At 35.1% G+C, this 25,823-nt stretch overlaps 1 protein-coding gene across 1 annotated transcript in view; it reads right to left on the minus strand.

The window, feature by feature from the left end:
- Window positions 1-15,897: 15,897 nt before the first annotated feature.
- The window catches only part of ST8SIA1 (ST8 alpha-N-acetyl-neuraminide alpha-2,8-sialyltransferase 1), a 132,383-nt gene continuing 122,457 nt past the window's right edge, over window positions 15,898-25,823 (minus strand). Inside the window, exon 5 of the mRNA XM_081058408.1 lies at window positions 15,898-18,396. Within this exon, the coding sequence (XP_080914534.1) occupies window positions 17,910-18,396 (487 nt within the window). The 3' untranslated portion in view covers window positions 15,898-17,909. The remainder of the gene's footprint in view (window positions 18,397-25,823) is intronic.

The raw sequence follows: 25,823 nt of genomic DNA on the forward strand, positions 1-25,823 counted from the left end.
TTGTATGAGTGAGTGAAAAGAAATCATCTCTGGCCAAGGAGTATAGATATTGAGCAATTTGCTAAGAGAGCTCTGATACTGCTAATTGTCTTCACCAGGAAAGCAAATTCTCAGCTGAATCGAGATACAGCCATTACTAAAATACAGTGTTGATGAGTAAAAATTTGTTTCTAATTTGCCTGTTTACTTCATTGTGTTATCTTTCTCTCATGGAGTGTTTTCTTATCTTTACTCTAAGCTGAAGGAAGTTTCTGGCAAAGATGGAATAACAGGATGCTGGCTTACTTTCCACCTTGAAATAGCTAAAAAAACAAAACAAAACATAAATATAGATATATATATAGATAGATATAGATATAGATATAGATAATATAGATATAGAGATAGAGACATGGACATACATATAGATATAGATATATAGATATAAGGAGCAATGGTTTTAAAGACATTGGAGATTGAGCAGTGATAGTTTATCCAGATATTATCACATATTTCTTATTAAACGACTACATTTAATTGGCTAAAATTAAAAAGACTGGCAATACCAAGTTTTGGTGAGAATATGGAGGAGCTAGAACACTTGTAACCACAAGCAGGGATTTAAAATGGTACCACCACTTTGTAAAAAATTTGGTAGTTTCTTAAAAAGTTAAACATATTCCTGCTACATGATCCAGCCATTCTACTCTTAGGCATGAAAAGTGGGAACAAACATCTACACAAGGACTTGTACATGAAAGCTCATAGCAATTTGATTTGTAATAGTCAAAACTGAAGAAAAAAAAGACGTCCATCATCTGGTAAATAGATAAGCAATTTATGGTATATCCATTATGACGGAATAGTATTCATCAATAAAAAGGAATGAATAATTTATACATAAAACTATATGAATGAATCTCAAAATTGTTTTCTCAGATTAAAAAAGTAAGAAAACAAACAATATATATTGTGTGATTTTATTTATATAAAGTACTAAAAATATAAACTTGTTTATAATGACAGAACACAGATAAGTAGTTGCCTGGGGTTGGGAAGGAGGTGGGGAGAAGCAGGAAGAAGAAATACAAAGGGACACTGGAATCTTTTGGGTGTGATTGATATGCTCATTTTATGGTGACAATTTTACAGGTGTGGACATATGATGACCGTATACTTTAAATATGGGCAGTTTATTGTATTCCAATTATACCTCAATGAAGCTGTTAAAATTATTGAAGAAATATTTCAATATCCAAAAACTGACAAAGATTACTACAACACTCTGCTATTTAATGTGTGCGTGCATGTGCACACGCACATTTGTGTTCAGTATAAGGTGGGTCTTGTTACCAAAATTATATAATTACTTACCTTTATAAATTATTAGAAATCTTTGTAGTTAGTTTTTTAATTAGTAGTTTTAAAATTAATAATGCAAAACTATCGGAAATATCATGTAATTATTTTGCTGTCTTTCTTGCTAAAGTTACTTATTTTTTACGTTTGTCATTTCAGTGGTGAAATATGCACTTATTTCCTCCCCCCTCAGTGCCTGCTGTTTCCATCTCCTCCCAAAGCCCTTTAAAGTTTTCTTTAAAATGGAGAGTAAAGTCTTTGGAAGATACAGACTCTTTGATATGTAAGTTTTACAAAAAGTTATTTGATGGTAAGATTAGAAATCATAAAAAATGATTTCTTGAGATTCCTACAGATACTATAATTCTGCTATTATTTGAGGGCTTAGTAGATTTGCACAGTAAGAAGACCAATAAGAAAATTAAGAACAGAGACTGTATTTTATTTAAAATTAGGAAAATTTTATTTTATTTATATTCTATGTATATTAAAGCTGTCTAGCCTGTGCTTACAAATAGAACCACATTAAAAATAATACATCTAAGTTCCTCTGTCTAATCTACCATAAGGATACCACCAATATCCTCTTCCTTCCAGACACAAATGTGTATATACCATATGATTTAATCTATACGAAATTTAAGAGTATACAAACTTAATCTATAATGTCAGAAAGCAGATCAGTGGTTTCCTAGGGCCAGGATTTGGGAGGATTGTCAGAAAAGCAGAACAAGAAACTTTTTAGAGAGATGGACACAGTCTATATCTTATCAAAACTCATCACAGCGTGTGCTTAAAAATTCATGTTATTGCTTTTTAATTCTACTTCAATAAAGGTTATTTTTTAAAAATTATATTAAGATACCACTTTTTCACCTATCACATTGGTGGTAAATTCAAAAGCTTGACAACAACCTCTGTTGGTGAGGCTGTGGGGAAATGGATACTCTCATATTGCTTGGGGAATAAAAAATACTTCTGTTTCTAAGGAGGGGAATCTTACACCTCTTGACAAAATGTCTTAGAATATGTAGCATTCCTGCTAAAAATGCATTAACTGAATCTAATCATGTGGAGATATCAGACAAATTCAATTCATAGACATTCAATTGACCTTAACTCTTAGAAGAATTTCAGTATTAAAGCTGAAAGACAGATGAATAGTTACAGATTGAAGGAGACTAAAAAGATATGACAATTAAATGCAATATGTGATTCTAGGTTGTATCCTGGTACAGAAAAAAAAAACAGCTATAGAGAATATTAATAGGACAATTGATAGAACTTGAATTTGAGTTTACATTAGATAACACTACTATATCAACATTAAATTTCTGAAATTATTTTTATTTTACGGTTATGTAGGAAAATATCCTTTTTAGGAAATAAGCATTGATGTATTTGGGAGTAAAAAATTATGGTGTCTGCAACTTACTCTCAAATGTTATATCAATAATAACAATGATTAGAGATAAAGCAAATATTGCAAAACAAAAAAAGTAATGATTATTGGCTTTGAGTAAAGGTTATATGGGAGTACAATTTTTATAACTTTTTAAGTTTGATCGTTCTTTTAAATTAACAACTTTAAATAAATAAATAAAATGAATCTTCAAATAGCTGTTTCTCAGTTAAGAAGGAGAGCCAAAATGAGAAAGCAAAGAATTTTTTTTTTTTTTTTTTTTTTTTGCATTGGGCTCCTGGAACTGAGTGGAGTCCTTGGATTCTTGGGAGACTTCAAAATGTCCCAAAGATTATAACTTTGGGTCATCTAGGAGCTCAGAAAGTAGGACCAGAATACAGGCTGGGTAGGAGCTGGGCAAAAAAAAAAAATCTATATTTGTCATGATAAAGGATGGAGGTCAGTATTTCTGCAACCCTATTTCTGCTCCTTCTCTACCAATTTGCCTCAGAGGGCTATGGACATTCTATTGCAATTTTGGAACATTGGAAAATGCACACACAGTAATAATAGTAAGGGATGTTGATTACCATAGTAATTTCCTGGGGAGAAAAACATGTCCCAGAATTTACTTTGGAACTGGAATAGACAATTTCTTTAGTCCAGAATGCCACCTGCAAGACTGTCTATTAGAGTCACTGCCAGGTCATTACGAGCTGTAATACTCCAAGAAAGAAGATAAAGAAAGAAGTCTGTGAAGAAAAGCGAAGGAGAGGAAAATGAGAAAAAAGCCAGCACTACCTGTGACGTGGAATAAGCATGTGTCTCACCACTACCTCAGCTACCCTGGAAGGCACTTTTAATAGGCAACTGCTTCTGTTCTTACCTTTGGTCACAAACTCTGGTCAGGAGGAGCCCCTGAAAAATAGGGCCTGGCTGCTTCATTAGGGAAATGTTTAAAGTTTTTTTCCCATGTCAAAGAAATTTGAATTGATCTGGACAAGGATTCACTACTCTTTTGAATTTTTATAATTCTTTGTTCTAGCTTTCCAACACTTGTCTCATGACTCCCTTTATTTTAATTTTTATACAAACTTTATTTCCTTTACCAAATTGTAACTCTCCTATAGACTGAGTACAGAACATAGTAATTTTATATTCCTCACAAAAATACTGTATAATGCCTAGAAATTCATGCTCCATAAATATTTGTTGATGGAACGACTTTAGAAAAAAAAAGAACAAAAACAAACAAAAATAGGCTGACAGTATTTTCATTTGACGTGTTGCTTTAGAGCCCCCTAGTGGGCAAAAAGAGCTGTCTGAAGGAGCCCTGATTAACAAGAATTTGAAGAAGTTTTCAAGGCAATGATCTCTGACTGACTCCTGTAATTCAAGATACCTTTCTTTCCTCAACTCCCTGATTTATTCTTCAGTGGGGAAAAACCAGTTTTAGAAAATTAGAACTCATTAACTCTCTACGACTCTACCACTGACTTGTGTGTAAGCTTCCTTTCAAAATGCCTTTTCTTTCACCCCAGTAATGGAAGATAAAGTGTGCCATTGACTCTAAGATACACTCTTTCAGATTTTAACATTTCTGAAGTCAAACTGCATCTTACAGTTAATACATCTCATTATCACTCTTAGTTATGCAGTAATCATGACTGCCTACACATGTACAAACTTAGTTTTAACATTTATCAATCTCTTAAAAATTCATGTTATTGCTTTTTAATTCTACTTCAATAAAGGCTATTTTTTAAAAATTATATTAAGATACCACTTTTTCACCTAACATCAGTTATGAGCGTTGTTTGTACTATTTTTTTAACTTTAACTGCCATTTGATACATTAATAAGTATAAGTATACATATGCATATATAGAGACAGCCATACTTTGGCATTAAAACATAAAGCTATTGTGTATGCAAAAAGGCAGAAAAATTATGCAGTGGGATATAGATTGATTAGTGTAAATTGATTTTTTTATTTTTATTTTTTGGAAGAATTCTAGATTGTGTTGCAAAACAAGTAATTTTTCTATAAGGCCTAAGAAGGAAAATACCCAGAAATTGATAGATCTGTATTATGTTCTATTACTGAGATTCATATATAAAAATTGCTTATCAGGTGCTAAGCAGTGCAACTAAAGGTAGGAAAATTTGCACCTGTCCCTCTGAATAAACTTCAGAGTAATGAGCGACTGATGTGATCTACTTGTGCATTGCGCAAGACTATCAATAAGCTGTTAATGAGTCAGCACCTTCCTGATAATTTGGAATAGATACTTGCAATGATACGTGATTCACTTGAGGAAAAAATGGAAATAGTAATAATGGTAAAGTGAAAATCCTGGTGAAACTCTAAGATAGAAACAGTCCTCAAAATTATCGTGACAATGTTAAAGGTGTTAAAGAGATCAAGACAGTGAGCAAAAGAGATGAAAATCAGCACATCACTATGATGATATGCATAATTACCGATGACCGTTATCTCCATATATTTAATATTAAGCCACAGCAGAAAATCTAAAAATGAGATCTTCTCCCAAAATGAAATGAAAATATTAATCGCAATGTCACACAAAGTAGATTTCAAAAGAAGAAGTACTACCAGAAGTAAAGAAGGGAATTTTATATATTTATCTTAATATTTATTCATATTATAATATTTATATTTTTATAAACGTTAATAATAAAATGGCCAATTCATGAAGAAAATTTAACAGGTTTAAATGTGTATTTCAAGCAATCAGTTATCGAGGTGATCAGTTAAGACAATGAGTCAAACTGAAGGTAACAATCAGACCCCACGCACTTTTTGTGATATTGCAAGCTAGGGGCAAAAACAGGCACCTAAGAATTTTCTTTTTCCTCACGGAATGGCAGTGGGTGAGAGTGAGGTGGATGCATTGCAGATGGGGGAATTGTCTCACTGCCAAGGAGCCCTAAACAAAAGGCTCCTGCCTCTTTATGGACCTGTGGGCCAGGAGGAAGGAGGGTAGAAAGGTACTGAGCCAAAGTAGAGAAAAGTGCCTCAGCAGAGAGCCATGATAAAGAGTCCTTCAAAGAAATGTGTTGGGCTAGAAATGCAGGCATGCATATGAGAATGTCTGTCCCAGATGGTCCTGTGTCCTTGACTGCAGTTCACTCTAGAAAACGAATGCATTGGCTGTGTGTAAGTATGGTGTGGGCAGTACAGCTTCTCTCCATGAGTCCTGCCATGCAAAGCCTTGTCATCCCATTGTCTGTAGTCAAGCATGAAGGATCACTCACAGTTGTTTAGCATGGAGTCAGGCTCCTCAGTGTATGTACTTTATAACAGAACTGCAAAATATATAAAGTTAAAATTTATAGACCTAAAGGAGAAATGGGCATATCATATTAGGAGACTTTAACAGTTCTTTTCCTGTAATTAATAGAAGAATAGATAAAATGGCAGTGAGAATATACTTGTCCTAACAAACATGTTTATTTAGTACACTCCTGCCAACAACTATAAAACATACATCCTTTTGAAGGACTCATTAAAACCGGGCCATAAAGAGTGCAGGTTCAAAAAAAAAAAAGAAAAAAAAAAGAGTGGAGGTTCCTCAAAAAATTACAAATAGAATTACCATATGACCCAGCAATCCCTCTCCTGGGTATCTACCCAAAGAATTTGAAATCATTTATACATAAAGACATGTGTGCTCCAGTGTTCATTGCAGCTTTGTTTACGGTGGCCAAGACATGGAAACAACCAAAATGTCCTTCGATAGATGAATGGATAAAGAAGTTGTGGTATATATACACAATGGAATACTATTTGGTGTTAAGGAAAGATGATATAGGAACATTTGTGACAACATGGATGGATCTTGAGAGTATAATGCTAAGTGAAATAAGTCAGACAGAAAAAGCAGAGAACCCTATGATCTCACTGATATGTGGTATATAAACCAAAAACAACAAAAGAACAAGACAAACAAATGAGAAACAAAAACTCATAGACACAGACAATAGTTTAGTGGTTACCAGAGGGTAAGGGGGGTGGGGGTGGGAGATGAGGGTAAGGGGGATCAAATATATGGTGATGGAAGGAGAACTGACTCTGGGTGGTGAACACACAATGGGATTTATAGATGATGTAATACAGAATTGTACACCTGAAATTATGTAATTTCATTAACAATTGTCACCCCAATAAATAAATTAAAAAAAAAGATTTAAAAAAAAAACCGGGCCATAAAACTAGTTCCAATACAAAATTAAAAATCATACATGGTCTATTTTCTGATCATGACAGAATTAAATTAGAAAGAGATAAAAAGATGAGATAACATAAAGGTACTAGTAAGTCCCCCATATATTTGAAAATTAAAATACATACTTCTGAAAACACAGGAGTTAAAGAATCACAAGGTAATTCAAAAATATTTTGAATTAAATGATAATAAAAGCACAACATGTCACAATTTGTGGGAGTCACTCCTACGTCCCTTGGTACCCAAATCCAAATATTCTAAATATGATACAATATCTAAATAGGGGAGAAATTGGTCACTGTCCAAAACGTACACCACATTTTGGAAGATGGTACATAGCCTTCTAAGACATTGTCTGTGAGATGGTCCATAGCATGAGTCCTATTAGGTCCTGCCAACTTTCTGGAAGGCAGCAGCTTCAAGATCATTTCTCTAACTTGATTTTTCTCCCAAGAAGCCATCACTAAATAGATTCTCCAACTCAACTTTCTCTTCACCAAATCCCAGAAGTGCCGGTGGCCACTCCAACATAACCGGCAGAGGGAAAGTGTGACAGAGGGGAAGTTGGAGTGAAAAAGACACAGCCGTTAACTGGTGGTAGTTTAAATGTCTTATTTTTGTAAATTTTACAAAAACATGTGACCATGTGGATATGTTTCTAAAGTGTTTCCTGGGACTTGAAAGGGCCTGTGCAAATGACAGGCCCAGAAGCTTCAAAACTGCTTATTCAATGAATTCAATAACTGAGTAAATGAAAACATGAATTTAATAAACTAATGAGTAAAGGGGTATCATAGGTATTAGAATTTTCTAGTTGAAGGACTTGAAAAGATCTGACCAAGTTGGCATGATAATTCAGTCTCTGGACCCCAGTTCAATACCCTTTTTATAGAATTATGCTTCAGTAATTAATAATGTCCAGGAAGTGGAGAAATAGCAAGCATAGTTCCTTTTGTTGATAGTTGTTCCTTCAAACTGAAGTTTAAAACGAAAAAATCGCTGCTGTATATAAGTTGTTCACCCTGTAAATCTTAATTTAAGGTTGTCAAATAACACCACCACCACCTACAAAGTTATTTTGCCAAAAATATTGAACCTGAATCTGAACAAGCTTCTAGGCTTAAATACCAATTTACAGGATTAAAAAAAAATTTATTCAATTTATTAAAAAAAAACAGAAAAAAAATATTTCACCCATTTCTCTTTTTTTTCATTATCTCTTTACCCCCAAGGAAACTTCTAAGATATTTTTCACTAATCATTGTAATAGCTAAGACTTTTTTGCCCCATAGAACCACTTTTTGCCTCTTGTGGAGGCAGTATTGCTCCCATTGAGAATGAACACGCTATATGGTATGGTAAAGAATAATGCTCATTAATTCCATAAGCATATTTTGCTATCCCTCGGTCAAAAAAAATGTTGCATGTTATAATATGATACCAGTATGGTAAATAAGTCATTCTGTAAGTTCATAGATGGTGGTGCTGGCAGGAGCATGGAGGACAAGAAAGGTATATCTAGAATAAATGTCTATTTCAGGTAAGAACAAATAGCTGCATGCTCCATGATGGAAAGCACTGATAAATACACTTGACCTCTCAAAGCATTAACCACCCTATCTCAGTCTTAACTTTTATGAGAGGTCAAGACAAAACAGTATCTTGAATGGATGCTAGTTAATCTCTTTTCTCAATTACACCACTACTTTCTCAATGGGCTCCTACACAAAGTGGTTTTCATAGTAGGTATGGAGGTTATGCTTTCAGTCAATCACCTGGCTTCCATCACTACTGAGCACCGAACAAATAATAACAAAAGCCAATGTTGAACCCTCATTAGAAAACCATTTTCCAGATCAGTAATCGACCTGGTAGAAATTGATTACAATGGACTCACCAAATAAATACTAATACTCCATTCTTACTGTCCCACTTTCCTCCACACAAAAGGTTGAAATCTTATTGATTGAAGACTATCTTGGGACCAACAGACTCTTGATTGCTTTTAATCTAATTTTTGATTGCATTATTTATCATGAAAAAATTCCCAAATATTGAAGCTGATTTTTAAATTCATGCATGGAAACCATGACTCTTATGGAGGAAAGAAATAAATCTGTAAAAAAGACATAACAAAGGGCTTGTTTCCCCATATTTTCAAAATCCCAGAAACATGATATTTCTTAGAATTATAAATGTTAAGCATAATTAGATATGGCCTCTATTTCATCCCATGGTCTCCTTCTCAGTCTCCTGCTCATTCACAATGAACTTTACAAGCTTCAGTTCAATCAGCCTTCATCTTTAGTTCTTCATATCATCAGGAATCTGACTGTGTATCCAAAATAATAAGTTTTCATGTAAAAATATAGTCTGTGACTTGTAATTATTCTCCTTTTAGGTTTAGGAATTCTTGAGTAATTAATGCCTTTGGATTCTTAATATCTGTTTTTGAATGCTTAAATCGAAACAAAGTAGAAAAGCAGGACTCAGTATTATTTAGATTTTTTTTCTATTTTTTTTTTTTTTGCTTAATGATAGTTGTTGAAAACAAGTTAAATCTGTTTTCCTTAAATGGTCTGAGAATAGGTTAGGGTACCCACATTTATACTAGAACTCTGTCTTCCCTCACCCTTACTGCCGAATGATTCAGCTAAACACCATGAAGGTTTAACATTAGGTAATCAAATGTCCTTCCCTAAAATAGCTGTAGCCCAAAAGGATGCTATGAGAGAATAAAGTCAAAGAACTTAATAAGGAGATCTGCATAAAGCACCTTGATTAATTTCTGAGGAGAAATGTATGACAAAGCATGGACCAAGGTCACTTGTCTTTTCCTCTGAGAAGCATCTGGCAGAACTGGGCCAAGAGAGCCCAAGGGAAATGGGAGTTTGAAGCAGTTAGTTAAATAATTCAGACCAGAAGGCACACTTGGGCTTGTCAAAGTCACCCATATGAGCAGAAGCAAAATCTAAATGTTTTTAATCTTGTTAGGGATTTATTAAATTATCTCGGGGACACACATACTGACATTGACTCACTATATAAAGGAAAAAATTTATTGCTGGAAAAAGCCTCATGTACATAAGTCATACTAACTAAATGTTCAGTTTTCTTTCTATTTTATTTTGCCCAATAGATAGCTCCTTTCACCCACAAAAAAGGTACCACTAGTGTTCTTATATTCTATTTACAGCATTTGTAATTCTATATTTCTAAAGTAATTTTCTCACTAAGCAGCATTAGTTTTCATCCAGAAGAAAAAAAAATCAGTGTAGCTGACATGGATACAAAATAAAGGAGGAGTGGAAAAGGAAATAGGATTACCCATACGCTTCAGGGAAATAAAAAGACTTCACAAGCTATAAAAAAATCATTTTATTCACAGGGCACATTTCCAAGTTTTCTCCAAGTAAGGGAGGTAGAGAAATTGAGACTTACTGAACCTTCTCACTACCAGCCATAATTACAATGAACACACCAAAGAAAAAGACATGTTTTTACAGCAAACCTCCTCCCATGACATTGTATTTAGATTCTGTGGAAAGAAACAACTCGGCAGAACGAAGAAATAGGTACTGAACTTTCAAGTCACACTATATAAAGTACCAATTAAAGTTTTTCTTACCTGCTCCATTTTACTTGAAACTCTTTTTTAACCAAAAGAAGAAGACGAAGACAAAGACAAAAATGAAGACGAAGAAGAAAAGAAGAAGAAGAAAAAGAAGAGCACTGATTTTCTCCACATCTCCTGCCAGTGGAATGTGGCTTTATTAGGAAGAAGTTTCCATGTACACTTCAAAGGTGATTTCATTTAATAGTATAATCTAAAATCTGTTCCAGAATTATTGTATTCATGGACTAATAGTCAGGCTACACTGAAAAAGAATATTTGAATTTCTCTATTTTTCTCTTACCTCCAGCCTTTGCAAATTTGCTCTTGAAAAACAGCTTGCACAATATGTGGAATAATATATAATGTGCAATAATTGAATTAGAAATCAAAGAGAAACTTTCTTTTTCAATGCTTTTCAGACCAACAATGTTGTATGGTAACTAGAATTCTACAATATTCCAGACCTTTTAAAAATTAGTCAATCTTTGTAATGGAGCTATCCTTGTCTGTTCTCCCCATCTTTATTCTAGTGTCTCTAACTCTGATGTACCCCAGTGGCCATCAATCACCCCAGATTGTGAATCCTGTATATTATGAAGGGAACTATGAAGAAGAAAGCCCAAGGGATTGGTGCTTAAGAATGAATGAGAAACAGAAGCAAATTGATTCTTTGCTTCCATGAATGCTAGAATTCGCAGGAGAAAACATTTTTAACCTATGCTTCCTCTTGGAGGTATTCCCTAAGCTGCTCCTTCTGAGAAGTTTCTACCACTTCAACAAGAGATATTTACATACTATTATCAGATATCTCCAAGGCCTATATGCTATTGTGTATTTATATAAAATAGTCACATTTACTACATTTATAAGAGTTCTTGCAGATGGTAAAGATACAACTGGGTTATATCTTGGAACAGATATAAACAAGGAACAGACTTTGTTATATCTCCAAAGTGACCCAGATAGAGGAAGGAAATAGATAAGTGGGAGCCAAGCCAGAAAAAGTTAAGGCACCCTCTGCCACCCGCTTCCAGGTCAGACGTCTTTCTTTTTTCAATAGATATAAATAACACAAAGTGTGTGTGTGTGTGTGTGTGTGTGTGTGTGTGTGTGTGTGCATGCGCGTATGTGTATACACTAGAACAAAAGGGAGAAAATGCATCTAAGTCTGTTTACATCATAATTCATATAAAAGCCTCTTACTGAAGTAATTGTGGGAGCAAGCGACTAAAGCTTTTAAACTCGCACTGTGCATAGCATAAGATGACCGTGTTTCAAAGGGTCAAGTTCAAGGTGATAATTCTTACTATCGCTGCCTCATCACAACAGGAAATCTAAATAATCTTATTTTGGAAGTACTATGTGTCAAAATGGAAATGGAAAGGGGATATAGAAATGGGAGTGTTTGCATACTCAGGTTCAAATAGCAAGGAAAGCACAATGTGTAGAGGGGCAGGAAGGGGAGAAGTATTTAGACTGTGGGGGTCTTGGTAGATAAATGGGCGCCCCTCTTCTGTTTTCTTCCCTAAGTGTCTCACAATCTGGCTCTTCCACTGCTTCCTCTAGCGTCTCTCATCATCAGTCATAACAACTGCATGACAGTATATTTCCTTTAAAATGTTTGAAAAGTTTCTATTTTGGGGGCTGCACTAAAGGACAAAAGCCTGTGTGCTCTCTGCTTCTCTGCTTCTCAGATCCCTCCTAATGGTCCTTCACAATTAAAACCCGGATTTGTATCTTTATTTTTTTTTTCATTTTGGTTAAATCTTTCTTCATATTACAATTCTCCATTTCTCTTACTGTGCAGAGAAAAACAGACATAGCTGACTCCTGATTTTCTCTGCCCTGGATAAAACCACATCTGTAGGTATTTATTGGTATCGTGTGAAGCACACACTTTTAAAATGACAAATATCTGGAGAAAAATCTAATTACATAGAAGCAGAAAGAAACATGATCAACATATTTGGGTATGATTCTCTAAAATGCCTAGACGACTTTGCAACATTGATATCCCACAGCTTCATAGGAAAGCGAAATCAGAAAAAAATTCAGAACAATGTATAGATTAACAAGAACACAGAGGAGGTAGTAAATGAGTAGCCATAAACAAAATATAATTCCTCTTTTCTGCTTTAAAAAATTATAGTTATGGGCTTTGGCTATCACACAAATGCTCACAGGTATTATAAGCCAATTTATAAGTTATTTATTCCTTATTTGTTAGAGCTAGAAGAAATCAGAAATGCTGGCACCAGAAGAAAATTAGAAGAAGGAAACAGAACCATATATTTTTTTCCTTACTTCAATGACAAGCAGAGGTTCTGTTGTGTTTGAATGAGTTTTCCATTCATGCACTTGCTTCGGTCTGTCACCTCTAAGGTGTATGTAAAAAAATTCAAAAGACAAGACTAGGCTGAGGGTAACACCCATAGTATCTATTTTCTTATGATAGGAAGAAAAAAGGCTATGCCAATTGTAGATTCATATATGTATGTTTCCTTCCACGCACTCAACATAAATATCATGGCCTCACAATTGGGGGTTTATACACAGACACTCTAGGCTTCAGGGTTCCTTGGGCTTCATCTTCAGAGCTTTCAAAGAGGCTCTGTAGGAACTGGTGGAGTATGTGCTATCCCCCTACCTTCAAAGACTTAGAAAATCCATTTGAATGGGGGGAAAAGATCTCCTTTTAATAATCACTGGCAGAGCCATAATTAGGTCAGGGTGACCAGAACTCTGTCACAAGACACCCAAATTTAGAGAGCACAAGAAAAAAATCAACAAAAAAAAACCCTGTTTAAGACAGTGTAAAATTTTAAGCAAATTTCCACACCAGCTCTTTAGTCACAAGGCTACTAGCTCAGCCCCAGGCCAGTCTCCACAGTATTGGACAGAGAAGAGAGTGCTGGAAAGCCAAGGTCAAGGGCAGACACTTCTCTGATCCTATGTATGCTGAGAATTTGAGAGTCAGGTTTTCTCTCCTTTCCATTTGCCTAATCGTCTCCTGAGCACACAGTGGAAGTTGCCAAAAACTACTAGTCATATTTAGTTAATGGTTACTGCTGACTTCATCAGAAGCTTGATTTAAGTTGTTGGTGCCTGGAGTTGTTTACTCAATTCCAACCCTGATTTGTACCCACCAAAAGTCATATAATCAGAGAATCAACTTCTACATTGGGAAGATGAAGACATACAAAGCACAGCGTTGCTTTCAGTCCTTATTTCTCCACATACTTGTTCTCAAGTTCCCACAAAAGTCCTTATAGCTTTGGTCTTTGGAACCCTACAAACATAAAACAGATATTACCTGGTTCTAGTGACAAACATTTCATTCAACACAAGAAGAATTTCCTAAAGTTTTCAGTAGACCATAACATTTCTTCCACTTAGGTCCTTCCTCACAAAGATTAGTCAGTTAAAAGTTTCACAATGTCAATATTTTTAAACATGAAAATAAAAGCTGTAGCTGACTGACTTTCCAAACAAAGAAATGAGAGATTGTACATAATAAAGTGTACAACTACCATAGTTGCTGACAAGAAGAAATGTTATTGATATTTCCATTTGGAATCATCTATAGGAATACTCCTGTAAAGCTTTTGATTGATCTAAGAATATTTTTGGCAAATTTAAAATCCTAGGGTTTCTTCAGTTATTTTCCAAGTAGATTTTTAAGCCATGTTGTCCATTGCTTCAGGTACAATTTATATTTAACCTAGACAAAGTTTTTAACCAAAAAAAAAGGCATGAGACCTCACACAGCCAAACACACAGTATTGTCTAAACATCTGCCTTTTTGGATCACTTACCTTTGTTAAAATAGCTAAAAGTGAGCTAAACAGAAACCAAATCCAGAAAGCTCTCTTAAACTTCTCAAATTAATTGCAGTTTAGATGCACAATGTTATAGCAATGGGTGGTCAAATACTCTATATAAAGCTTAGGTGTCTAATGTCCTCTTTCATATAAAGGTTTTCATATGAAAAATTGTCTTTCTTATGGGATGATTTAATCGTTCACCTGTCTTAATTTTACTGAAGTGAATTAAAATTAAACAGAGGTCATCCTCATTCATGACCCTTAGCATCAATGCAATTCTCAAATTGGAGCTAATAAAGCTAATACAAAGTCTCATCAGGTACTCATTTTCAGTCCCATCGCCTCCTCTATTGCCCCCATTGAGCAACCTAATATTTGTCACTAAAATAACTTTAGAAATTAGACTGATGTTAGAGGGTTATGTCCTCTCTTGGCAGATGTATCAAAAGTGATGAAATGTTTCTTATTGAATGTGTCTACCATAACCTAAATATCTTCTGAACTAAATCTTAAGGATCAATGATATTAAAATATATAATTGACCAAATTTGGCAAAGTATGAGGCACAATTCTGAAGGCCTCAATTTCAGAAAAACAAAATGAAAAAATGAAAATTTAGAATTTGATTTCTTAATAGTAATAGAATATTCCAGAGTACTCTGTAAGATAATTGTAGAGAGATCCTCATTTAGGACACGTGTATTTTAATAAAGAGAGCAATACGTAAGTTACTCTACACACATGTAAACACACACATAAGCACCCACACTCACAACCCTATGTTTAGATACATCTATTTAACCACAAAAAAAGGAAATATGTGTGGCATAACTATGAGTTGTCACTGTAAAATAATACCAAACTGTAATCTACTCTAAGAAAATATTCTCATTCAATTGGAGTCGTACTTTGAATGACATAAGCATGTATGTGTACCCTTAAGTGAAGACAATCAGCAACAATCAAAATATCACTTGAGTCTAATCTGGGGTTTCTCAACTTTGGCACTATTTTCACTTTAGACCGGGTAATTCTTCATTGTGGGGGATCTGACCTGTGCATTGTGGATATTTGGCAGGATCCCTATCTAGATGCCAGTAGCACCGGCCAAATCATGACAACCAAAAATGTTTCCAGACATTGCCAAATGTCACCAGCAGGGGGAGAGAGTCACCCCAGGTGAGAAGCACTGGTCTAATTAAACACTATCAGTTTGGTATATTTCTGTTTTGCATTTCAAAAGCCACAAATTTATAGACTAAACATTATACAAATCTATTGCACAAATCTATCTGAGAAATCATAACAAGATGTAACATTTCCAGACAGCAATTTCAGTGGAATTGTGATGCCTCAGCTTTATGGAGCTCATTAATTACATTTTAACAATTTTAACAATTAAAGCACTAATTCGAGTGACACATATTCTAGTAACATTTGTGTTTGTTTTTCATTTTTCCTTTTATTATACTTTTGATGAAGTTTATAGGTAAAAATGTATTCCTTTTTAAGGTAATTATTAAATAGCAATAGCTCAAAAGAGGAAATATATTCAGGATTGCACGTATAGCGAATATTTAACACAGCTCACTCAATAGTACATTCTTACTACATTTTTGCTGCCATATAGGATAAAAATAGCACATCAGTTCTGCATAGAATCAATACTCAAATTCTTAACTTTGTTAGGATCAATATAATCTGTGTTATGTCAATCAATCATATTTCTACTGCTGATTTCTATAATAACCTCAATATTCCACCTTATTGAGAAATTGCCTATTCTAATGATGTAGGTTTTTTCCAAGGGCATTGTTATCTTGATAGCTTTAAAGTCACTGACAAAAAACTGCCACCTGTTTTAATCTATATTGTGTACTAATTTTCTACCATTAAAAATCAAAAAACTTTTTGGCACAGTTTACCTAAATTTTGGTGATACTTAAAAAAAATAAAGATAGTGATTTCTAGTGTCCCCTTTTTAGATTAAGGCATTCCCAAAGCACAAAGACAATGAAAGGGTTCCTTTACATTTTCTCCTATATGTAAACACATCTGGCTGCTTGCAGTCTGTCAGTAGAGGGACTTTCTAAGTGGTCTCACCTGCTACTCAGAGAATAGATAGCTACTAATTCACCTCCCTTTCCTTGTATGGACCTGCCTTGCATGACCATGCTCAACATAGGGTCCATTCATGAGATGCTAAGGAGAGTCAGAATGAATAAAACAATTCTGCTCATTTTGGGTAAGCATTTTGGGGGTAAGGCTTACATGTCATGCTGGTATAAGCATTATGAGCAGCATCCAACAAGTTGGCTTGTCTTATATCAAAGTGTAGTGCATAGTACATAATATATTTGTACCTCTCCAACACTGATTACAAATTTTTGAAATACCAGATCATGTGGGTTCAGCTTTCATAGTTGCATGGAAATGAGCTTTAAGAGAGAGAGACAGAGAGAGAGAGACAGAGAGAGAACATGATATATATAAATATATGCACATTTGTAGGTGTGCATGTGTATGTATCTTTGAGTGAATATACCATGGTAGATAGAAATGGGATGAGTCTTCCAGTCTGTCTTCCAGAGACAAAGCTTTACATCATTGTGCTTTATCTCTGAACATTAAATGACGAAGACAATTATGTAAACAATTTGCAAATAAATAATGTACTCATTGTTATGGTCTTTGTGAACTAAAATAATAATAATGCAAATAGGTTTATATAATGCAGACCTAAAATTGAATTTATACCCTTAATTCTGAGGAGGAGGGAAAGTGGTTCATGTTATCCAGACTATGAATCAACAGTCTAAATTCAACAATGCTTTTCATTGCCTAAGTACACTTGACAAAAGGGGAGGGAGCAATTCTTATTTAACATTTTTTAAATGGACGGGGACTATAGTTAACACAGACTTGGTTCAACAAATCATAATATCAGCTGTAGTGTTTTGTATCCTTATTACTCAGTAAGGGATTTTTTAAAATCTACCCCATCACCCACTCACTGCCCCTAAATAGGGCAAAAATAAATAATTTTTTAAAAACCTATGATTCTAATATCAGTCTTCATAAGTAGGTTTTTTAAATTAAGCCTGTTCGTATTGACAATCAGTAACACTTTTGCCCTGGCATTTCCTTTATTTTACCTTAATTCTTCAGCTTCAAAAACTAGAGCTCCACCTTGTTTGTGAACTGCATCTTCTTGATTTAAACCATGTAAATGTGCTTTACCAAAATCATTTCATCAAAATGCTACCAGTTGCAAATACATAATGTGCTATAAAACATTTCATAGAATGTTTCAATTCCCATTTGTCCTCCAAGCCAACATTAAAAGTAGAGTTTCCCTTGGGTTGTTGTTTCCAAGTGTCCCGTGCAAATCCATGAAACGACTTGAACATTTCCTTGTGCAGTCACGTAGAAAACCTAACAAAAATACCCTGGCTTAGTTCTGTCTTTATCCACTGTCCCTAGGAAGTGGGCTGGAGTGAGGTGTCCTCACACGGATCTAGCTGCATTCTCAATGCACCAATTTTATGAAGATACCAGAGTTGGAGAAATTCCTCCGGCATGGCATGGAAGCCAGAAAAGGGCAAGACATTATCATAGTAGTGGTGGCTGATGGGCTGCTCATGCATATTCACAGAGAAGGGCCAGAAGCCATAGATGGCCACCTCCTCACAGAGGCCCAGGGCTGCGCTCACCAGAAAGAGTCCTGTGGACAGGCGTTTGGCATGAATTCCCCTACTTTTCCAGAACTTTCCAATGCTACGCAGAAAGTTGGGATTAGCAAAGAGCACTGTTTGATTGGCACCGACATCTGACAGTGTATAATAAACTCGGAGGGATGGCTCTGTTCCTGTCTTCATAGAAAACGCAGGCATGTAGATGTAACTGTGGTTATAGATTTTCATGTTGTCCACAAATGTCTTTCTGGACCAGAGCAGGTTCTGAAACCTATTAAAGTGAAAAAGAGGCTCAATTAAACCCGGAGAAAAGAAATTCATTAATGCCTACTCTACTGTTCTTCTGATGGCCTTGATAGCTCCCATCACCTTAGCAAGAAAAGAAAAAAAAAAACATGAAAAACACTTCATTTGTATTTAAAATCCTCCTTGACCTTACGAATTCTCTCATCATGTAGCTTGGCTTTCCCCCACCTCAACATTCTAAACTCGGGTTAGGATTCCTTAATGGGATTCCTTCTGAACTAAGTGCATTGTGCATTTTGTGCTCTTCCAGAATTTATTTGCCTGGAATGTAAATGTGGTTTAATATTCACGAATTCAAAAGGTTTTTGGTTATTGGATAGGATTTTGATAAAAGCTACTTGTGTAGTCTGTCATAAGGACTGGGTTCCTCATTTGCAATCAAAAGAACCTCTTTAAAATACTTCTTCCCATTGAAATGCTATGATTCTACAGGTAGGTATGTTAATCAATGCTATATTGTAACTATAATATTACATGGGGAAAAAATTGTTACTAGTATAAAATGACCCTAAGCGTTGCCCCTATTGCTTGTGCCTTCTTACCTATGTTCTTTCACTTTGGAATATATAAAGTGAAAGTTCAAATAGATTCAACTAAAATTAATGGTACACATCCTATGTGTCAGACATTGGGGAATTCAAATTTTATGACCCAATTTTTAGTCTCAAGAAATTCAAGTCCACTTGTGGAAACAAAAATATAAATGAGTACAATAAAACATTCTAAATGCAACAGTTGGTATTTGTATAAAGAAATATGAAATACAGATGAAAATAATTCCGTCTTGGGAAAGGACATGGAGTCCAAGAAAGCTACAGAGAGGAGATGATATTTAAATACACCTTCTCAGAAACCCAGGAGTGGAATTGCTGGGTCAGAATTTTTGAGATACCTCCATACTGTTTTCCATAGAGGCTGCACTAATCTGCAATCCCACCAACAGTGCACAAGGGTTCCCTTTTCTCCACAGCCTCGCCAGTACTTGTTGTTTGTTGATTTATTGATGATAGCCATTTTGACTGGAGTGAAGTGGTATCTCATTGTAGTTTTTATTGGCATTTCTCTAATGATTAGTGATGCTGAGCATTTTTCATATGTGTTTTGGCCATCTGTATGTCCTCTTTAGAGAAATGTCTCTTCAAGTCCTCTGCCTGTTTTTTAATTGGTTGTGTTCTTTGTGAGTTTTTTATTTTTTTTGGTGTTGAGTTGAATGAGTTTTTTTCATAAATTTTGGATATTAACCCCTTATCAGATGTATCACTGGCAAATATCTTCTCCCATTCAGTAGGATGCTTTTTTGTTTTATTGACGGTTTCCTCTGCTGTGAAAAAATTTTTAGTGGTGTAATTCTACATGTTTTTTTTTCTTTTGCTTTCCTTGCCTGAGGGGATATGTCAGTAAAAATATTACTGAAGGTAATGTCTGCAAATTTACTTCCTATATTTTCTTCTAGAGTTTTATGGTTTCAGATCTTACATTTAAGTCTTTAATCCATTTTGAATTTATTCTTGTACATGATATAAGGAGGTGGTCCAGTTTTATTTTTTTGCATGTGTCTGTCCAGGTTTCCCAGCACCATTTATTGAATAAACTATCTTTACCCCCCTACAAATTCTTGCTTCCATTATCATAGATTGAATGACCATATACTCATAGGCACGGTTTTATTTCTGGGCTCTCTATTTGAAATGCCCATCAATAGACAACTGGATAAAGAAACTGTGGTATATTTATACAATGGAGTATTACTCAGCCATAAAGAAGAATGAAATATTACTATTTCCAACAACATGGATGGACCTAGATAATATTATGCTAAGTGAAATAAGTCAGACAGAGAAAGACAAATACCATGTGATCTCACTTATATGTGGAATCTAAAGAACAGAATAAATGAACAAACAAAACAGAAATAGATTCAGCGATATAGGGAAAAAAACTGAGAGTTGCTAGATGGTAGGAGGTTGGGGATGGGGAGAAGATAAAGGGATTAGAAAGTACAAATCAGTAGTCACAATATAGCCATAGGGATGTGAAATACAGTTTCAGTGAATATAATCAATAATGTAAATATTTTGTAGGTGGTCAGATGGTCACTTGTTTTATTAGGGAGACCACTTCATGGTGTAGATGCCTGACAACTGCACTGTACACCTGAAGCTGAAGCTGAATAATATGAAATATCAACTATAATTAAATATATATATAGTCATGGGACATGGAGTACAGAATAGGGAATAGAGTCAATGGAATTTTAACAGCTATATACAATGTCAGAGGAGTAGATTGGGGGAGGGGAAATATCACTTTGTGAGGGGTGTAAATGTCTATTACATTGTTTTGTACACCTGAAACCAATAAAAAATTAAGAAATACTCAGAAAAATAAATATGTTAAATAACTGTACTAAAATCATTTTTACACAGCTCTACATCTTATAATAGAAGGATTTTATTGTTATTGACACATTTAAATTTTTTTATATTTCTTTTTTCCACTTCTATTAGCCATCTCACACACTGTTTTAGTGAAATCTTTATCTCTTGTGCATTTTATTCTTTTGAATGGTAATAAAAGAACTTTCAGATTTAAAAAAAAAAAGAAAAAGAAAAAACAATAAATAAATACACTTTCTCAGGGGACCAACAAGAAGAACAGCAACTAAACTAGGAGGGACATTTTCATCATAGACAAGGGTTGCAGTGTATAAAACAATGATGAGGATTCAATGTCCCTGTAATGAGCAAGTTGGGAATGGTAGAGGCATTGGTTGAAGATGAGGCATGTTGCAAAAAATGTGTGCATCTCTAATTTGTTTAAACTTCACTCTGTGGTGACGAGGAAACTTCCTAGCAGTGCGTTCTTACAGCACTTACTATTGGATTACAAATATTTCATTGTTGGTTTGTTGTCAGTCTATGTCAAAAAGGTAATTCTGACAGTTTAGAAGGTATTCTGGGGAAGGAAGAGGCTGGTGGAAGGAGACCAGTGAAGAGGTTGCTTATCTCGCTCAAGACAATGAACTAGACTAGAGCCTTGCAGCTTTTATTTTCTTTCACCGAAGGGAGCTGCCCATCTCAGGTTCTGTGCAGGCAGAACAGCCGCACCTAAGAACGGAACCGAGGCACAACCAGCAGAGGGAGTCTGGCCTGACATCTCAGCAGGCCTTATCATAAATAAAGTACCTTGGTTTTTGAACATCTCTGTTGATGAACATTTTGTTTTATGAATGCCGTAAACCGGAAGTAAATGCTTCGGTTTTCGAACATGACTCAGAAGTTGAATATGTCACACAGCTTCCCGAGTGCAAGATCCTGAGGCCTAGCTAGTCAGCTGTTTTCGAATGTTTCAGAGCTCATGGATTACATTCGAAAACCGAGGTACCACTGTACATGAAAGCAAATTCTGAATACACAAATCCACAGGATTTTATGTGGCAATCAGCATCATTAATTCCTCCCGTCAAGAAAGGTGTGTTTCTCAAGCCCATAGAAAGGGAAATTGCTCAAGTTTTCTTTATAGCCTTGATTCAGCAACCTGCGTTAGCAATTTTCCCTGGGCCCTGAGAAATAGAGAAGTGGTCACAGGGTTTCAGGTGGAAACATTTTACCCTAGAAGTCATGGAAGCACACTGAAGCACGTTCTGGAGCTGAGCCAACCTCTCTCCAACACAAACTCTTGCTTCCCAACTTCCAAATAGGCTCTGCCTTATTCTCTCCATTGCCCATCCCTAGTTTCTGCTCTTTTCCTAAAACAGAAATGCTTTCCCAGTCATGCAGACACACCCTGCAGATAATGTCTGACTTCATTTCAAAAGTGGTTTTCAAACTAGCTAGGGAATAACCTGATATCACAGCTTCCTGGGGTCTAATGAGAGTGATCAAGGGAGCTGAAATTTTTATCCAGCACTCCCTGGTGATCTGATTTAGGTGTCCAGGAGATACACTCGTTTTGAAGATCAAAGCCATCAATGTAAGCTGTCTAGCTCTCTGTCTCTACTCCTCAACATCTATTTCATTACTGTCTTCTAATTTTATCCTTGTTGCAATTCTAAGAGGAAGAAGTTCTCCCTCTTCCCCTCTATGTCTTGGAAAAAGCTATTTCACACTTTCTGAAAAACTCTTGTTCTTAAGTGGGTTTCCCTTCTTTAAAACATTCAGCCTCTCCAGCTCTACTGAATTATTCCCTTCTGTCTTAAATTTTGTTAGAATTTAATGAGAGAAGAACTCTTCCTATGGTATGCCCACACTGTTCCCAGAGCTACATTCTGGTTCTCTCATTTCACCATCAACATCCTACAACAGTTAATATACGTCCATTTATTCCCTTTTGGATCCCTTGAGCAATTCCCTCCTTCTCACTGTGCAGAATGACTCCTATTCCACAGAGCTGTGCTGGCTGACGGAACTTATCCCTATTTTTGTAGTGGACTGCATTCGAATGAGAATTAGTGCCAATAGAATCAGGGCAACTGATTTTGTGTTCTCTGTCTTAAAGCTGACTGATTATTCTTGAGTGGGGTCGTCTTCCTTCCTTGAGTTTTAACTTTGAAAAGGAACACACATCTTGGACTTACTATACTCGTAAGTTTACTGACACTTTAAAAAAACAGCCTATATTGTATATTGTTTTTTATCACTTTTTTAAAAAAGATTTTTCTTAAAATATAGCTACTGTGTTTCCCCGAAAATGAGACTGAGCCAGACCTTCAGCTCTAATGCATCTTTTTTGGAGCAAAAATAAATAAATATAAGACCCTGTTTGATGTTATATTATAAGACCCGGTCTTATATTAAAATAAGACCGGGTCTTATATTAATTTTTGCTCCAAAAGACACATTAGAGCTGATGGTCCGGCTAGGTCTTATTTTGGGGAAACACGGTAACATACAATATATTAGTTTCAGGTGTATATCATAACTTATTCAACAGTAACTACCTGGCACTATACATAGCTACGAACATTTTATTGATTGTATTCACTGATCCATTCTCATGGATAACCATGAAAAGTCCAGCAACCACCTGACACAACACCAAGCTATCACAATATTACTGACTATATTTCCTATGCTATATATTACATCCCCAAGAATTATTTGTTTTATATCTGAAACTTTGAACCTCTTATTCCCCTTCACCTTTCCCCACATTTTTAATTTTTCAATTACAGTTGACATTCAATATTATTTTATATTAATTTCAGGTGTATAATATAGTGGTTAGACACATACAATTTACAAAGTAATCCCCCTGACTTGTACCCACCTGGCACTATACATTGTTATTACCATATTATTGATTATATTCCCTATGTTTTATTTTACATCCCCATGTCTATTTTATAACTACCAGTTTGTGTTTCTTAATCTCTTCACTTTTTTCACCCTACTGCCAACCCCCCCCAGCTAGTATTCATCTGACACCACACATAGTTATTACAATATTATTGACTACATTCCTTATGCTATACCCTACATTACCAAGACTACTGTGTAACAACCAATTTGTACTTCTTAATCCTTAACCCCTTTTTTCACCTATACCCCTAAACTCCCTCCCATCTGGCAACCGTCAAAATGCTCTCTGCATCTATGAGCTTGTTTCTGTTTCATTTGTTTATTTTGTTCTTTAGATTCCACTTACAAGTGAAATCACATGACATTTGTCTTTTACCGTCTGACTTACTACACCCAGCACAATACCCTCTAGATCCATCCATGTTGTCAGAGATGGCAAGATTTCATTCTTTTTTATGGCTGAATAATATTCCATTGTATATATGTACCACCACTTCTTTATCCATTCATCCATTCAGGGACATCCAGATTGCCTTAACATCTTGGCTATTGTAAATAATACTGCAGTGAACATATGGATGAAGACGTCCCCTCAAAGTAGCATTTTAGGTTTCTTCGGATAAATACCCAGACCTGAGATTACTAAGTCCCTTTTTGTCTCTTGTTATAGTCTATTTTAAAGTCTATTTTGTCTGGTATAAGTATTGCAACCCCAGCTTTTTTGTTTGTTTCCATTTTCATGAAATATCTTTTTCCATCTTTTAACTTTCAGTCTGTGTGTGTCTTTTGATCTGAAGTGATTCTCTTGTAGGCAGTATATGTAAGAGTTTTGTTTTCTTATCCATTCAGCCCCCCATCTTTTGATTGGAACATTTAATCCATTTATATTGAAAGTAATTGTTGGTAGATATGTAGTGATTTCCATTTCATTATTCATATTTTTTATCTTTTTTTTGTCTTAAAGAAGTCCCTCTAACATTCCTTGTAATACTAGTTTGGTGGTGAAAAAAAAGCTCCTTTAGCTTTTTCTTGCCTGGGAGGCTCTTTATCTGTCCTTCGATTCTAAACAACAGCTTTTCTGGATAGAGTAATCTTGGTTGTAGGTCTTTGTTTTTCATCACTTTGAATATTTTGTGCCAATCCCTTCTGGCCTGCAAAGTTTCTGTTGAGAAATCAGCTGATAGTCTTATGGGAGCTTCCTTGTAAATAATGAACTGCTTTTCTCTTGCAGCTTTTAAGATTATCTCTTTGTCTTTAACCTTTGGCATTTCACTTATGATGTATCTTGGTGTGGACCTCTTTGAGTTCATCTTGTTTGGAACTCTCTGGGCTTCCTGAGCTTGTATATCTATTTTCTTTGCCAGGTTAGGGAAGTTTTCCATCATTTCTTCAAATAGGTTTTCAACCCTTTGCTCTCTGTCTTTTCTCCTTCTGGTTCCCTATAATGTGACTGTTGGTATGTTTGATGTTGTCCCAGAGGCCCCTTAAACTCTCCTCAATTTTTTGGATTCTTTTTTTCTTTTTACTGTTCTGATTGGATGTTTTCTGCTACCTTATGTTTTAAATCACTGATTCGATTCTCTGCTTTATCTAATCTACAAATATAATATCGTATGTTAGCCATATTTTAACGAAAATCTTTTTAAAAACCCACAATTAAACCAGGAACAAAGGAGATCTTTTTCAACTTGTTAAAGGATATCTACAAAAAGCTGACACCTAACATACTTTATTATGTGAAACTTGAAGCTTTCTCACTAAGATGAGGCATGACAAGGATGTTCAATCTCACCAGTGCTTTTCATCATTATACTGGAAGTTATCGATACTACAATTAGACAAGTAAGGAAATAAAAAGTGTACAGATTAAGCAGGAATAAGCAAAACAGTCTTTGCAGGTGACACAATTATCTATGTAGAAAATCTGAAAGAATCAACAAAAAAACTCCTAGAACGAATAAATGATTATAACAAGTTGCAGGATACAAGGTTAATATACAAAAGTCATTTGCTTTCCTACATACCAGTCATAAGTGAGTAGAATTTGAAATTAAAGACAAACCACAATATCATTTATATTAGCACCTCCAAA

This window comes from Rhinolophus hipposideros (assembly GCF_964194185.1).
Source record: "Rhinolophus hipposideros genome assembly, chromosome: 9".
NCBI lineage: Eukaryota > Metazoa > Chordata > Mammalia > Chiroptera > Rhinolophidae > Rhinolophus > Rhinolophus hipposideros.